Raw genomic sequence first — 16,446 nt, 5'->3', positions numbered from 1 at the left:
TCAGCTATAATTTCTAACAACTTATATTTTAGAGTTCCTAAAAATATGTGACATTTCATTGTCATCTTAGAACTCATTCAAGATATTCATATTTTCAGCCTTCATACAAAAATCCTTGAAATTAAGTCTGACTAAAAAATCCTACATTCAATATTTTGTAATAACAATAGTAAAGCCTATACCTTGTTTTAGCTTTGTTATCCTCATTATGGAAACATATATGTTGGAGATAGGCTGCAGCATTGGCTTTAACATTGTCATCTGGATGGCTGAGTGAGTCAATGACTGTCAGAAGATCTGGGGCATCATTCTCATTGTAACGACCTGAAAATAAACACATAAAACTTTAGAAAACAGCTCTAGTTTAATTTCCACTTAAAGTATCTGTAACTATGTACTGGAGATACATTATCAATAGTTAAGACACCAACTTTCATGGTTTTTGTGGTTACAGGAAAAATTTAAATGTCCAATGAATAACATATATGCTAAATAGGCTTTGTATACAGAGATTGGCAAAACCATGAAATAAAATTTCCACAAAAAAACAAGTTTTCAGTAACCCAAGAAAATAAATGAATCCACAGTAACTAAAATATTCCTTGTAAAATGGTAAGAAGATACCAAGAGGATTTGATAAAAGTCACACATTAAGTTTAAAACAAAACATATTCACCTGAAAATAACATGGCTATTACAAAATGTTGGCATGTGTCGAGGAATATTTCAAATACATGTAATTATGAAATAACAACAGTGTATATATGGTAACCATTGTACATGATGGTCTGAACTGACTATAAATTCAAACTACACTTCAAATTGTGGTAAAGTGCTGCTGAGGGGGAAATATGTAGAGAATTAAAGCATTCAGAGGTGATACGGGATACATAATGAAATAAATGATGAAATTCCTTGAGGACTATGATAAATATAATTAATTGTAGTATCTGAACAGAACAAAGGTTGCTTTTAAAAAAAAAAAAAAAAAAGCTTTTAAAAGCATGTAGGGTGATTATTCACACTTATTCAAGTCATTCTGGGGTTACTATACAATGTTTTCTTGCAGTAAATTTACTAAAGTAAATAAAGTGAAATAGGGAATGACCTCTAAAATTCTGATAACACTTTAATAGTACATCCATTTAAATATATTCCTCCCATGCAATATTTAAACTTTTATCTTTGTAGATATCTTTCAGGCTTAAATCCCCATTTAAATCTCTAATCGTAAATGGTCAGTTGTATACTATCGTAACCTATATAATTAGGAAAAGCTACCTATTTATTCTAAGGAAATCTAACATGTATTTCCCCTTTCATTAGGCCCCGGCCCACACCTGGTTCTTATCCAGGTAAGATGGAATACCTGTGTAATGTCAACATTTATATTTTGTAAATAAACAAAATTCTTGGTCTGTGCCCTTGGGTAAAAACATGTACTATTTACAAACTTATAGTAAATAACTAATAGCAAATTCACTTCTGCAACATTCACCTTATTCCTGAACATGTTTTTAATTACCCTATATGCAACTTTTACCTTATTCATGACAAGTTTTATTACCCTATACACAATATGCGTCTCAAGAAAAACATTTTACATAGAAAGCATGTACTTGTTCACACACATGAAGAAGCAATGATTTCATGACATGCAATTAAAAAGTCTCAGTATTGAATTACAAGAAAAAGGCATTTCATTTCCTCACACGTCCCAATAGAAACTTTTTCAATTAAATTACAAAATTTAAAGTCTGTATTTGAAATTTTCATATGAGATGTCTTGTAACCCCTATATATCATGCAATATGATACAAGAGAACACTTTACATGTATATATTAAAAAAAAATCATTTGATCCATTTTTACACTCTTCAATATTTGATGTTAGTTTTATTTCCCTTTATCATGTTCATGTTTTCCTCTGATGACTAAAATGCTTGACCATGCAATATGAAACAAGTGTCTTCTCAAAGACTTCTTACAGGTAACAAATGAAAGTTGAGATGGGAGCCATCTCTGTGGGCCCCGCTGTCAATAACGTGGGGTAAATAAGTTGTATGGATAATCTGATATGAAGCATTATTTGAAGTTATTACTTAGTCTCACGTGTGATTTTAATCTAAGATTTTAAGTTAAAACTGATAAATAACTTACTTTCATAGTATAATAGTGATATGACTGCATGATGTGAACTCATTGTTGACTACTCTAAGGTGACTTCTGAATATATGGATTGATATTTGAACAATATGTTTAAAGGTGCTGCCCAATTGATATTTGTCACATATTTTTAGAATTATGCCTTCAATATATTATGACCCACCAAGTATAAAGTATGAAATATTTACGGTTCTCGAGAGGTAGAGCGGACACAATTTGTTAAGAACAACGAACGGATGGACAGACCGACGTACTGACCTTTGACCAAGGATGCATACATTATGACACATTCTCTGGTGTTGGTTAATATATATGTTAAGTTGAAAATGTTTGTCAGGTATAAAGTATGAAATAATAACAGCTGTCCTCTCAAAATATAGTGTGGATCAAATTTGTAAGCAATGGACAGACCAACAGACAGACAGACCTTTGACCTAGGAAGTGGTACATACATCATGACACACCCTCTGGTGTTGGTTAAAATGGATGTCAAGTATAATATTTGAAATCATAACGGTTCTCAAGATATAGAGCAGACACAATCTTCACAACAGGACACAGGGTTGTCAACTGAAACCAAAGTTTTTTTTATGTTGACCTTTGACCTAGGAAGATGTACATACATTATGACACGCCCTCTGGTGGTGGTTAAAATGGATGTCAAGTATAAACTTTGAAATCATAACCGTTATCTAGATATGTAGCGGACACGATCCTTACCACAGGACACGGGGTTGTCAACTGAAAACTTTGAAATCATAAGGGTTCTCAAGATATAGAGCGGACACGGTCTTCACCAAAGGACACAGGGTTGTCAACTGAAACTAAAGTTTTTGACTTTGACCTTTGACCTAGGAAGTTGTACATACATCATGACACACCCTCTGGTGTTGGTTAAAATGGATATGTAGCAGACACGATCCTTACCACAGGACACGGGGTTGTCAACTGAAAACTTTGAAATCATAACGGTTCTCAAGATATAGAGCTGACACTAAAGTGTTACGGACGAACAGACAGACGGAAGGACGGACAGACTGATCACTATAGGGCGACCCGCCTTAGGAAAACAGAAAAGTTTCATTGAAAAATTCCACCTCAATTGACTTTCATATAATTGCTTTCACTGTTTTCCTATGAGGTTGACTTTATTCTTGTAGGTAAACATGTATGTAAGTTTGAAAGATGTAGATTTTTACTCAGGAATATGTATTAACATTTCTTTCGATAAAAATAACCATATTCAGCAGTATTGCACAAAGTATTATTGTAAGAAAGTTGTGATGTTAACTATCTTTATACATTGGTGCCTTAAATATTACTTTTGATATATTTCAATTTTTGCCCATTTTTTTTTTTAATATTCTCTATCTTAGATTATCATTGCACTTGCAAGTTTTTACTACAGAAAAAGTCTGCAAAATATATGTATTATAGTATAAACTGCACATCACTATTTAATTCAATAGTAATACAACAGGAAAGGTCTATTTAGATGATTAAAATAAAACTTTCTGTATGTTATTTGTCAATAACAATAAATATATCTGGTCATCTCTATAGCCTTGGGGAGATTAAACTATTTTATCTGATGTGTAATGATTCTAAACTTGATACATGGTTTACACTCTTTTTAAAAAAGAAAACATCATCTAAACTTTATAAAACAAAATTTAAACTTTATAAAACAAATATTAAACTTTATAAAACAAAATTTAAACTTTATAAAACAATATATTATTATTCTCTTGAATATCCATACAATTCCTGTCAGAAGCATCCCCTTTTTCTCCTAGTTTTTAAGAACATAGATTTCAAGCAATATTTCATTCTCAATGGGCCATTTTCCTGCTATTGTCATTTCCATTTATATGGCATTGATTTCAAATTGTAACTATGAGTATAATGTAACTTGGCCCAGTGTTTTCCTTCAATGCTGCTTACAGAGGAGCATTCAATAAGCTTAAGGGAGCATTTATTGATTGTCAGAATAGAAAGATCATTCTACGAGAAAAACCATGGAAACTTATTATTTCTGGAGACATTAGCTTAAACAGACAAATGTTTTCCAAATGTTAAAACAAAGAAATGCAAACATTCTAACAACTTTGGAAAGATCTAAGTTGAAAACAAGGTGTGTTGATTTCACAAAATGAGTATTCTTCATTAAAAAATATTGCTGAAAATTTACAAAGGGTCACCCTTTTTCAATCTATGAAAATCCTTGAAATGTATACACAAATCCTAATGCACATTTTGAAGGCTTTAGATAGAATATCAAGAGACAGTGGCTAATAAAATATCCAACTTTCCAAACTGCCTGAAGAGGCAACATGTGCCTTTCCCAGACTAGCCCAAAAAAATGACACACTTATTTACAGGCTGAGAAAAAAATAACACAAATTTTGTACTCATAGTCAGTATAAAACATGGTAAATAAATGTTTTATTTTACAGAAAGTACAGGAAAATCATTGCTTCCAGTATATAGTTAAGTTTTTAAAAGTAATTACTATTAAACCAGTAAATAGTCTTTTTCAGACAATTTAGGGGGAAAAAGTTACCTTATAAAGAAACGCATACTGTACTAGTATGCTGACAGTTAACCTGGCTAGGCTGTTATATACTTGTATTATAAGGTTTCTACCCTCTCTCTTCTATTAATTGGTATTATTTCATTCAACACTAACACATCCCCTTTAATGTAAACAAGTCCATGTTAAGTATGGTCTTGAAGTATCAATTTGCACCTCATTTTCCTATTATCTGTACTAAGGGTATAATTTCCCCCTTGTCATCAACACACTATAAATCAGAGACCTTACAATTGTCAATATCATGTGTTATTACGATAATGGTCACAGTTAATATCAGTTCAATAAAATGGAGTCTAAGATCGTAAACTATGTAATTAGATTCCCACAACTATAAAATTTACTGTACTCAACAAAATTATCAAGCAAAAAAAAAGATTAAATTTGAATTAAGAAATTTGGATATTGAATTTTTATAATGATTATTTATAAAAAGGTCTGACTGCAAATTGATAATAACATATTCATTATTTTACAACTTGTTCAATGAATCTTGCTCTGCAAGGTTATAAGCTCAGGAATTAAAATGACTTTAGTCACCCCCAACATATGTCCAAACTATTTTAAAATACTTATAAAGATAATTTGCCTTTAACTAACAGCAATCTTTATATGTTTGCAACTGGGGAATATTTTTACTTACTCAAGACTATATTACAAAATTAAAAGTTCTCCAAATGTAAATTGATTTAAACCTGTTCATTTTCAACTAGACACTACTAATTAAATAGAAGAATGCAAACTATTTCCTTTCATTCATTTTTTTTTCTCGCTTTTGCACTTAAATATTCCTTACACAAGACAGGTAAGATTATGTCATTTGTAAATGCAGTACGGATGCACAAAGACAAAAGACAATTGTTCACAAGGTGTCAAGCGTGCACTAGTTAATTTTAAACAAAACAAATATGAAATCTACCACCAGTTAATGAAATTGATTTGGTGTGTGATATTGTTTATTGACAGAAACTAACACTTGACAGTAGAAACACTTTTATCTATTTATAAAGCCTCATTTTCGGCTTCACTTGTAATTTGGATTCTACCAGGAATTCAGATTAGCTGGTCAATAATTGTTGCTTGAAGCCGGTCAATACTCGTGGTCAGAAGTTCAGCTCTGCCACAGATTAGGAAAACGAAGTCTGAATCATGCTTATTAAGGAAGAATTGTGGATACAGAAATAGACTCAACTTGACAAATATGGAAATGCTGGAAGCATGCTTTAACGAAGACAATAGTCTGACCTCAACTACACCTTCACTTAATAAACAGAATGAGATCATAGACTAAAACAAAAGTAACAGTCATGTTTATCATGTTTAATGAATCATACATAGATTAAAGAAAAAAAAACAGAATGAATAATATTATACCATAATCAGATAACTAATAATTTAATTATTTACATATAATATCCTTGGTTTTCTACTAATTTTATTGAACATTTTCCAACTGAACTTTTTCTTCTGACAAGCAATACACCTATATTTTTTTTACAAATATTAGTTTTAGGGAAAGATCCACTGAAGAAACTTGAATTTACAGATACATCAAATAGCCTTAGCTTGGTTAACTTAGAAATAATGATATAAATGTTAAAAGTATGCTTCTGTCCTTAAAAAGTCAATTAACTCTACACCATTTTAGAAATTTTGCAAAGTAAAATTCAAACTTATTTTGAAATGTTCATAACATAAATATTCTTTCTAATTTTCATTCCAAAAACAAAAAAGTCTTCGCTCTGAATACATAATTATAGCAAAAAATAAAAATATAAATCACTATGAATTTCTTAAATCAAGATTGAAGACTTTTAAAGTTCTCTTTGCAAGAAGCAGATTTATGCATAAGAACGTGCATCAAGGTAAAAAATATCCTATATTCAAAAGTTTTAAATTTATCACTAATGAGAAAAGAATGTTGTCATGTTTTTACCTACCATTATAAGTATAAGGATGACCTATATCCTCCATTACGACTAATAAACCCCGAGCTATTATCCGGTAATTATCTCTCTAAACATTCCACAGACGTTCACAAGAACAATACAATATTTAAAATCCAGCACTGTCTTATAAAAAGAATCTTCACAAATTATCTGTGAAACAAGCCATAACACTATTGCATATTAGATCTGACCATGCACTTGTGTCATCAAACTGGCCTGAGGCCAAACATCGGTTAAATGTGGCGTGAATGATTTTCATTAATTTTTCATTTATCACATCTTTCTCCTACTGACAAGGTTTATCGTAGATAAATATGGGCTTTTCTATTTGTTTGTTTATTTATACATTGAGAAGTTATTGTTCGTTTTCTCTCAATCTGATAGCTGACTGATTCAGGTCAAAATTACCTTTACTTAGATAATTTAAATCGAATTAAGAATTTTCAATATTAAATCTCTCTAAACTTCTTAAAAGTATCTTATCACAAGAAATAATTTAAAATTGTAATAACAGTAAATCTATTTTTTTAAATAGATATAGGAAGATGTAGTGTGAGAGCCAATGAGACAACTCTCCATCCAAATAACAATTTATAAAAGTAAACCATTATAGGTCAATGTACTGCCTTCAACACGGAGCGGAGCCTTGGCTTACACCTTGGCTTACACCGAACAAAAAGCTATAAAGGGCCCCAAAATTACTAGTGTAAAACCATTCAAACAGGACCAACCATCTAATCTATATAAAAAAAATGTCAGAAACCATGCATTCATGATGCTTTTCTGCAACTTACATCTTTTTCAAATTCACCTTCGAGTGATTGAACCGTAAGAAACTACATATGACTGCTAAAATCCATTTCATAAATTGTATGGTTGTTTGGTCCTTTTTTTATTTTCTCACCAACCCCTATAACATATATCCCTACCTTACGACTACAGAAAAATTTCAATCATATATTTCATCTTAAAATTTAAAATATTCCCATAATCTTCATAATCTTAACTTACTGAATCTAAAATACACCATCTGTATAATTTTAAATTATTTAAGATGAAATTAACAATTTCAGATTTTTGGAAAATAAAATATACTATAAGTTTGACTCACTCACCGCTCACCACAATCTTCATGGCTCAAAAATGTCCCGAAATGAATATCTCAGCAAAAATATGCAGCTGATATATATACGATAATCGGTAACTTAAGTGCTTAAAAGTGGATATTTTATCCTAGTATCAGTTTATGGGGTCATATTTACAGAAAATATAAATCTTATAAAAACAGATGTCGCCTATAATTTTCTACAATGGGCTTAACTGACCTAGTGTGAGTGAAATAATAATAATAACATTGGGATTATAAGGGGATGGGGACATGGGTATAACCTGTTACCATGATAAATGTTTGTTCGTGCATGAGAACAAAGCAAATGACTTACAAGAACAAAATAAAAGAAAGACTGCAGGTTATAAGAATAACTTGACCATTGTTGCAAGGCAACTAAACACATCAATTAAAGTGAGAATGGAAATGGGCAATCTGATTAAAAACCGATTTCTCATCGCTTCCTATCTGATATGTCACGTGGGAGATCTAATGAAACCCGCTTTGAGGTCACATGTGAGTGAACTGGAAGTTATGAATTTATAATGATATGCAAATAAGTTGACGACCTATTAATAGCCAATCAAAAAAGTTTATTAATTATTTGGTTTGACGATTACTTCATAAATAAAACGAGTTACATCCCTTTACCTCGTCATAAACTTTCAAGATCGTCAAAGACTCATTTTCATTAGTCGAAAAAGACACACCTACAAGGTCACACAAATGTGACCTAATGCGGGTTTCGTTACATCTCCCACAAGACATATCAGAAAACGGGAGCGATGTGAGATCAATTTTTAATTAGATTGGGAAATGGGGAATGTTTTAGAGAGACAACAACTCACACAAAGAGTGAAAACAACCAAAGGCCACCAATATATCTTATTTGATCCAGTTAATGAGGATGATGACTGCCCCCTTTCTCGTAATGAGCTAAAAAGTTGACATTGGTACAAGCAGTCAGTTATTTGAAAGCCAATGTGAATTGAAGACACACACATAACTAGAGAATGGGAGGTGGTCCCATTCTCTAGTTATGTGTGTGTCTTCAATTCAGTACATAATAAATGAACAGCTTAAGTCATCATAAATTTTCTTCTTAAAATAATTTCATATTATATCTTTTTAATAAATGGCAAGAAATAATCTAAGTCATTCATGTCATAAAAAATATAGACACAAAGGAGTATCAAGCCCTAGAGTGTAAGATTTAATAAGTATATCAGACGTAATAATACACTTTTCTTTTCATCTCATATCTAACAACTCATCCAATTTCATTCATTAGAATATTCATTACTGTTTTAAAGTGATATCTATGTTTATTTAGGAATTTAGGAATTTAAGATTTATTTTTTAAACTGAAACATATTTTTAATAGAAAAAAAGCCTGAAACCTCAATTCAAAACATTTAAGTCTACATCATCTGGAGCATCCGTAGGTTAGGGAGATTGAATTAAATTTTCCACTTGACACTGGCATGATTGGTTCAAAGTCAAGTTGTAAAATAAGTTATCAAAATTCTTTTTTACACTCCATTTTGTCTTCTGCTGTTATGACTGCGATTTCATAGTTATTTGAGGGATAACAATTTTTGTGGATTTTGTGGGTAAACCATCAATTTACATGTTAACTACAACATCAAATATTCATCAAAATCCAAGTTTACCTCAATCCACAAAAATTGGTCACCTTCAAAATATAAGAAACTACAGTATGTTTTATACCATCAAACAAGTTAATCAAACATAATTATTTACATGACTCAACTTGTGTGTAAGAGAAGTATTACAACAAAATACCAGTGTTATATACTACAAAGCCTTCTGATGTATAGACCTATGACACTCAAGCATAAAATAAAAAAAAAGTTCATTTTGACCAAAACATAACAGGTATGCATTCTATTACAAAACAGAAAAAAAAGTTGCACTCATATTCCTGCTAATCATACACTACTTGCATTTTGCTATTCTAAACTTTTAAATAGATGTAGTAGATTAAAACTTTAGTCACTGTAAACTTGCTGAATAAAATTGAACTGTTCATTACGACATTAGCAATGGAGAAAAGTGTATTGAGAAAAAACTATATAAAAAAGAAGATGTGGTATGATTGCCAATGAGACAACTATCCACAAAAGACCAAAATGACACAAACATTAACAATTATAGGTCACTGTACGGCCTTCAACAATGAGCAAAGCCCATACTGTATATAGTCAGCTATAAAAGGCCCTGATAAGACAATGTAAAACAATTCAAGCGAGAAAACTAACGGCCTTATTTATGTAAATAAATGAACGAAAAACAAATATGTAACACATAAACAAACGACAACCACTGAATTACAGGCTCCTGACTTGGGACAGGCACATACATAAATAATGTGGCGGGGTTAAACATGTTAGCGGGATCCCAACCCTCCCCCTAACCTGGGACAGTGGTATAACAGTACATTTAACATAATCAACTAACTCTGTGAGGGAACTTACATTTGGAGAACCCAGATCAAATGAGAAGGTAGCAGAAATTTACAGGTAGGTTTAATTGAGATCAAACTGTTTCTTCAGTTCCTTACCTAATCAGAAACTTTCAGTTAGTAAATTTATTTTACAAAACAGTGCACAAAATTCCAGTTGAATTACAATACATAAATCCTTGATCAGTGTTTCTTAGTATTATAACTGTATACATGTAAAGTCAATGAACTAGAAAATCAATTGTTGCAAGCTGTGATTTGACACTTGACAGCATTTTGTTGTTTTAACAGGTCTGACCTTAAGATGTTCAGGTCATCAAAATCAAAACTGTACATGCTATAAGAGGGTCAAAAGATACATGTACTAGACATGCAAATGAGACATTCTAACTCATATGTCGATAATAAAATGACACCATGGCTAAAAAAAAGACCATTAAATAATAGTACTCAAAATGCTATATGGAAAACTAGACTTAGCAAGACAAATCACACCACACAAGAATGTGTCCCTAGAACATCCACACTATCATTTTTTATGTTCAATGGACCGTGAAAATGGGAAACGTCTCTAATTTGGCATTAAAATAAAAAAGATCATATCATAAGGAAAATGTGTACTAAGTTTCAAGTTGATTGGACTTCAAATTCATCAAAATCTACCTCGACCAAAAACTTTAACCTGAAGCGGGACAGACGAACGAATGAATGGACGCAGAGACCAGAAAACATAATGCCCATAAATGGGGCATAAAAACTGGGGGTGATCTCAGGTGCTCCTGAAGGGTTCAACTGGCTAACACCAGCCGTAACAGATCATTTATAATTTATAATCTACCATCCTGAAAGATAATTGTTCTTGTGGACTATTTATACTCTTTAGTTTATAGTTTAGTTAAAGATTGTTCCTATGTTATGGATACATACATGCAACTACTTTTCCCATCGATCTACTTACATACACTCAACAAGCCTTTTAACCTCTTGTCATAAAGTAAAGAATGAAGAGACGGAATGTGTCATAGTTTATACTTGTGGACTTTGTACAGTTTAGCACCTTTATACACATTTTTTATCTTGTGAATCCTGCACAATTCTTTGTAACATAAGACACATTCTAAACTTTCAGGTGTTTCTATTGATACTTTTATGTTTACCATGTGCATACATATGGTCTTCCAAAATGATACCCTATAGTAGTGCTCCACAATTAATGGAGGATTATATGGGAAACTAAACTGAACTGAACTGAAGTGTTAAAAGTCAAAAGTAACTCTCACTTCCCCATTTCACTCAACATAAACATACATTTATATAAAAAAAAATGTCCAACAATTCACAATTCCATAAAAAAATTTGCATATTCATGAGGATTTGATCTTCAGACATTTTGAAATAACTCACTAATGAGACACACAACAATTAATTTATCACTGCCAAAGTTTCTTACAACAAATACACAGAAGGCATCTTGAACCATAGTTAAAAGTTCCTCTTTCCTGTGTGTTTTTCTTCTTTTTCACTTTCCCTAGTCCTGACAACAGGAAACTTTAGACCAAGTAGAGTTGTCTCTCCTTTCCTAATAATAATGTTGAGGTACAGTTCCTCATTCCTGTCAAAACTGACTTCCTACATTATCAGAAAACTGTGACAAACTGGGTTGTCTCTCCTTGCACAAAATTAAATGCATGATAATTACATTTTATTTTAAAACAAATTTTAAAAGACTTATTAAAATATCTGTTACAAAAATATTAACAGTCAGGGGACTCACTTAAACAAGTGATTTTCTAAATCACTGATTCAAGTAACATTATTTCCATAAAGATTGGAACTTAGAGTTGTCTTTCTTTAATAATCACCTATTTAAGTAGTACAAATTAATCACTAGAAGAAGTGATTTAATATAAGTGTAGCTTTAAATATAGAATACTAATGATCCAGGGACTAATTATGTTTCTAAACTTATCAGAACCAACATCTGTGTTGTCTATGATGACCAGGTCATTTCAGGTGATGACCTTGTACAGAATCTAGGATAATGACATAAAAATCACTTGTTTAAGTATCAGACCTCAATTTCTTCCCCAAAAATCACTTCTTTAAGTATTATTATTTTAATAACCCCCACTAACTTCAACACCCCTGAACAGTGAATTTTTTATAGCGAACAGTAGAATTTTATTACATAATCTGAAAGACGAAACCTTGAACTTCACAGGAAAAATACTGCCACTGCTGTTAAAAATCTTTTATGAAAGCATAAGTTCATTATGTAAAGCCATTATTATAGCATTTTTTACACTAACATAGAATTTTCAAGTAAATGATAGCATCAAAGGCATAAACATTGCTACTTAAAAGAAGCAAAAAGTTCATATTTTTTTATTTTACTAATTAAAAGATGTTATTTAAACCTATGTGTTTAAAATTTTGAAAAAACTACAAAATCCCAATTTGTGACAAAACCTCGAATTTGCTACTCAAATAAGTGATTTAAAAATCACTTATTTCAGTAAGTCCCCTGACTGATTAAGTTGCTTGCTAAAAGGACAACCAATTCAAAACAACAACACAAAGACATGTAAAGCATGCATGTACAAATGGTACCATTTGGTTTAGACAAATATATAAATTAGCATTTAACATATCATGTATAGTCATTTATACTAAAACTAGGGATGCAACTCCAATTGGCAATATAGATGTTGGAGAGTTATGGCTTTTTGTTTTTTGTGCTCTGGGGGATTTAATTAAGTAGATCCCACTGATGACATGCCCACGTATTTTTCCAACCTTATTCTCAAGTTGATTAGAAAAGATAATCTTCTCATCAGTGACTCAGTAAGCTTAAGTGATTCTCATCAGTGACTCAGTAAGCTTAATTGATTCCCATCAGTGACTCAGTAAGCTTAAGTGATTCTCATCAGTGACTCAGTAAGCTTAAGTGATTCCCATCAGTGACTCAGTAAGCATAAGTGATTCTCATCAGTGACTCAGTAAGCTTAAGTGATTCCCATCAGTGACTCAGTAAGCATAAGTGATTCTCATCAGTGACTCAGTAAGCTTAAGTGATTCCCACAGTGAGAAATTATGATCAACTGTTTTACAACGCAATCAAGAGTTTTGCAAGGACAAAGGAAATTGTATGCCTTTTTTAAATAAATCCCTTCATTTGGATGATAGGAAGATCAAATCACAAAGGTTATGTCATAAAGTGTTCCTACCTCTATCTGAAGGTGTTCGTCTTCCATCAGAGTAGTTATCTTGAGGTGGGGGTGCCATGTTTAGGCCTTCATTGCTCCTCTCCATACGATCATCAAACATGGGTTGTTGATTGACAGGATCTTCATCACTGTATCTGTCAACATAACCAGGAGGGGGACCACCTAAAATTAGTTTGTACAATTAAATATCAGAAAGAATGTATCAAAATATGGAAGGTTTTTTCTCTCATTTAAGTTGGTTGCATTGTAACAAATATGGAATATATAAATGTCGAAATTATCCCAGACATATTTTTAAAACATTCTTAGGCAAACCAGCTTTTATTTCTATCAAACAAAATTTGTCATTGTATTCAGTTTTAAACATGTAGTTTATGGTGTTTATTTGTGAATATCTTTAAATCAACATTTTTTATTATTTTTTTCCCCTGTGAATCTGGACTATCAGTAGACATTTGAGTATTAAAATTTATTCAACAAAAGATGAACTTTATTTAAGTTAAGTGACTTATTATCAACCAAAACAATATCACTTCATACCATATCTGTCATTGGTAGGTGATGGCTGTCTATCTTGTAGCCTTCCTGAATAAGGATCCTCATCCTGTAGGAGTCGACTTCCATAAGGGTTATCCTCTGGTTTTGGCCTTCCACTGTAGGGGTCCTCATCCCTATATCTGTCATCAACTGGGGGACCTCTACCTATAAATGAATCCTCTTCTTCATCTTGTGGCCCTCTGCCTAAGTAAGGGTCATTGGCAGGAGGCTCTCTCCCGAAGTCTTCAACTGGTGGACCCCGTCTGTAAGGGTCATCTTCATCAGACGGAGGGTCTCCTCTGTATGGGTCTTCATCTCTATATCTATCATTATCTCTATACCTATCATTCCCTGGACCATCAAAATGGTCTCTATTGGCCAAGTTTTCCTTACTTTGGAAAGGATCGTCTGCAAAAGGGTCCTGATGAACTAATGGAAGGCCATGATGTTTGACTTCAGGTCTGTAGGGACTGTCATCATAATCCCCAAATGTTTGTTCTTGTTGTGGTTGGTCCCCATAGCTATCATTCAAGGGACCATCATGTCCTCTGTAGTCTTCAGGACCATGGCCATCATGGGGACTCCTTGGGTTGTCTAGACTTAGATCTGCAAGTCTATCCTCTGGAGGCATGTATCTATCATCTGGAGGCTGACCGTATTGGTCGACATAACGATTATCATCCCTGTATCCATCTATTCCCCTTGGGTCACTACCGTAAGGCTGTTCATTGTAACGTTCTTGTGAGGGAGCCCCATAACCTTCGTCATGGTATGGGTCATTTTGGGGGATTCCTTTCTGAACATTGTACCTTTCTCCAACAGGAGAGTCCCGATAGAAAGAGTCACTGACATGAGAATCATTATGAGGATTGTTTGGTGGATGTTCACTGAAAGCAGACACATCACCATAGCGATCGTTTGGAGGTCCACCATAAGATACTTGTTCTGTTGGCTGACCCATGTCCCTGAAATATTCAATGTTTCATGAAGACTTATGTTTCTGTAAAATACTTGATCACCATACTTAACAATTTTTTTACTTATCCGTGACAAACTGTAAAATTTTATTGAAAATTTTAAAATAACATTATTTAAAGATTTTCAATTCCAATTTTCAATTCTTAAGTTTTTCTATACTGTACAAATTTCCTACACTTTATATTATTGTATCTCTTAAAACTGTCTGCATTAATCATTTTTATCATTTTATAAACAATGAAAATAAGTTAATAAAGGTTATTATTTTAAGCTTTATTTTTTAGTAAGATCCAAAATCAAAACTTTTAAGCAGCAATTATGTATAACTGTTAACAAATCACTAAGATAACACAAAGTTTGGTCTAATGTTAGTACTCAAATCAAAATGATATTAATTAAAAAGCACCTTGTATAACACCAGTGCATTAAAGATTTAAAAATTTGAATATTTTAAAATAGTTGGTCTCTATTAATATAAATATAAAAGCAATGTTCCTATTCTACATAATTAATGAGAAAAAGAGTATTAATCTTCAGATTTTATGAATGAAGGCCTCTCTTAATTCAACCTAAGTGTATTCAGCTTGTTAGACTTATGACAATAAGTGACCAACAATAAACTTATAGAATTTTTTAACAAAACCGTAATACTACATAATTTTCATTTACAGACTTGAAAGAAGGCAACAAACCCTTTAACACTAAAAATTACTAAACTTATCTTACATAAAATATTTAACATTAGATAAACTGTCTTTTTTAAGGGTATATATGAAGTCTTTCAAGTTTTGCTAAAATAACTACAGTGGCTTGCAAAACTAACAGTCCTACACTTCAATGCTTTAACATAGCCATTCATAAATGCAACCTAGGCAACTCAAATTATATCATTTTATTATATTGTAGATTTTTATTGCAAAGCTATAATTTCAATGGATACTTTTCTTCTTTTTTCTCTCAACACCCTTTTTCTAAAGTAATGAATTTGAGTTGCCTAAGTTTTACTATATTTGATACACTAGCATGCTACTTTTTCAGGCATATAATACATGATTACATATCATGCATATGGATTCTGTCAACCTCAAATTCAATCTTATTTATAAACTTTTTGATAATTTTTTTAAAAGATTTATTTCAAATAATTGAAAGCTTTTCAAAGGGAAATAAAATGGAAGTTATCTCCCTTTTCTTGTCAAAATTCATGACACTAGCTTATCAGATGAAAACTACATTTTGTGACTACTAACTATCCTTACTAATTACTATTAATCAAATAAAGTAAATATAGTTAACCAGAATATTTTTCATGTTATTTAGGTCAACAAATTTATTTCATAGATAGCACATGCAAATTTCTTCTTTTTCATAAAACTTTTATTTACTGATTATCAAAAACAAAA

The 16,446-nt window shown here is 31.8% G+C and overlaps 1 protein-coding gene across 9 annotated transcripts in view; it reads right to left on the bottom strand.

The window, feature by feature from the left end:
- Positions 1 to 16,446, bottom strand: part of LOC134685075 (catenin delta-2-like) — a 56,436-nt gene that overhangs the window by 15,718 nt on the left and 24,272 nt on the right. For all 9 annotated transcript variants that reach the window (XM_063544473.1, XM_063544470.1, XM_063544475.1 and 6 more), the window contains 3 exons: positions 14,069 to 15,030; positions 13,529 to 13,690; positions 183 to 324 (listed from right to left, as the gene is read on the bottom strand). In XM_063544473.1, the coding sequence (XP_063400543.1) occupies positions 183 to 324; positions 13,529 to 13,690; positions 14,069 to 15,030 (1,266 nt within the window). The remainder of the gene's footprint in view (positions 1 to 182; positions 325 to 13,528; positions 13,691 to 14,068; positions 15,031 to 16,446) is intronic.

The sequence above is a fragment of the Mytilus trossulus genome, chromosome 9, assembly GCF_036588685.1.
Source record: "Mytilus trossulus isolate FHL-02 chromosome 9, PNRI_Mtr1.1.1.hap1, whole genome shotgun sequence".
NCBI classification, from domain to species: domain Eukaryota; kingdom Metazoa; phylum Mollusca; class Bivalvia; order Mytilida; family Mytilidae; genus Mytilus; species Mytilus trossulus.
The sequence above is the reverse complement of the archived record's forward strand: the minus strand, read 5'-3'. Positions and strand labels throughout refer to the sequence as shown.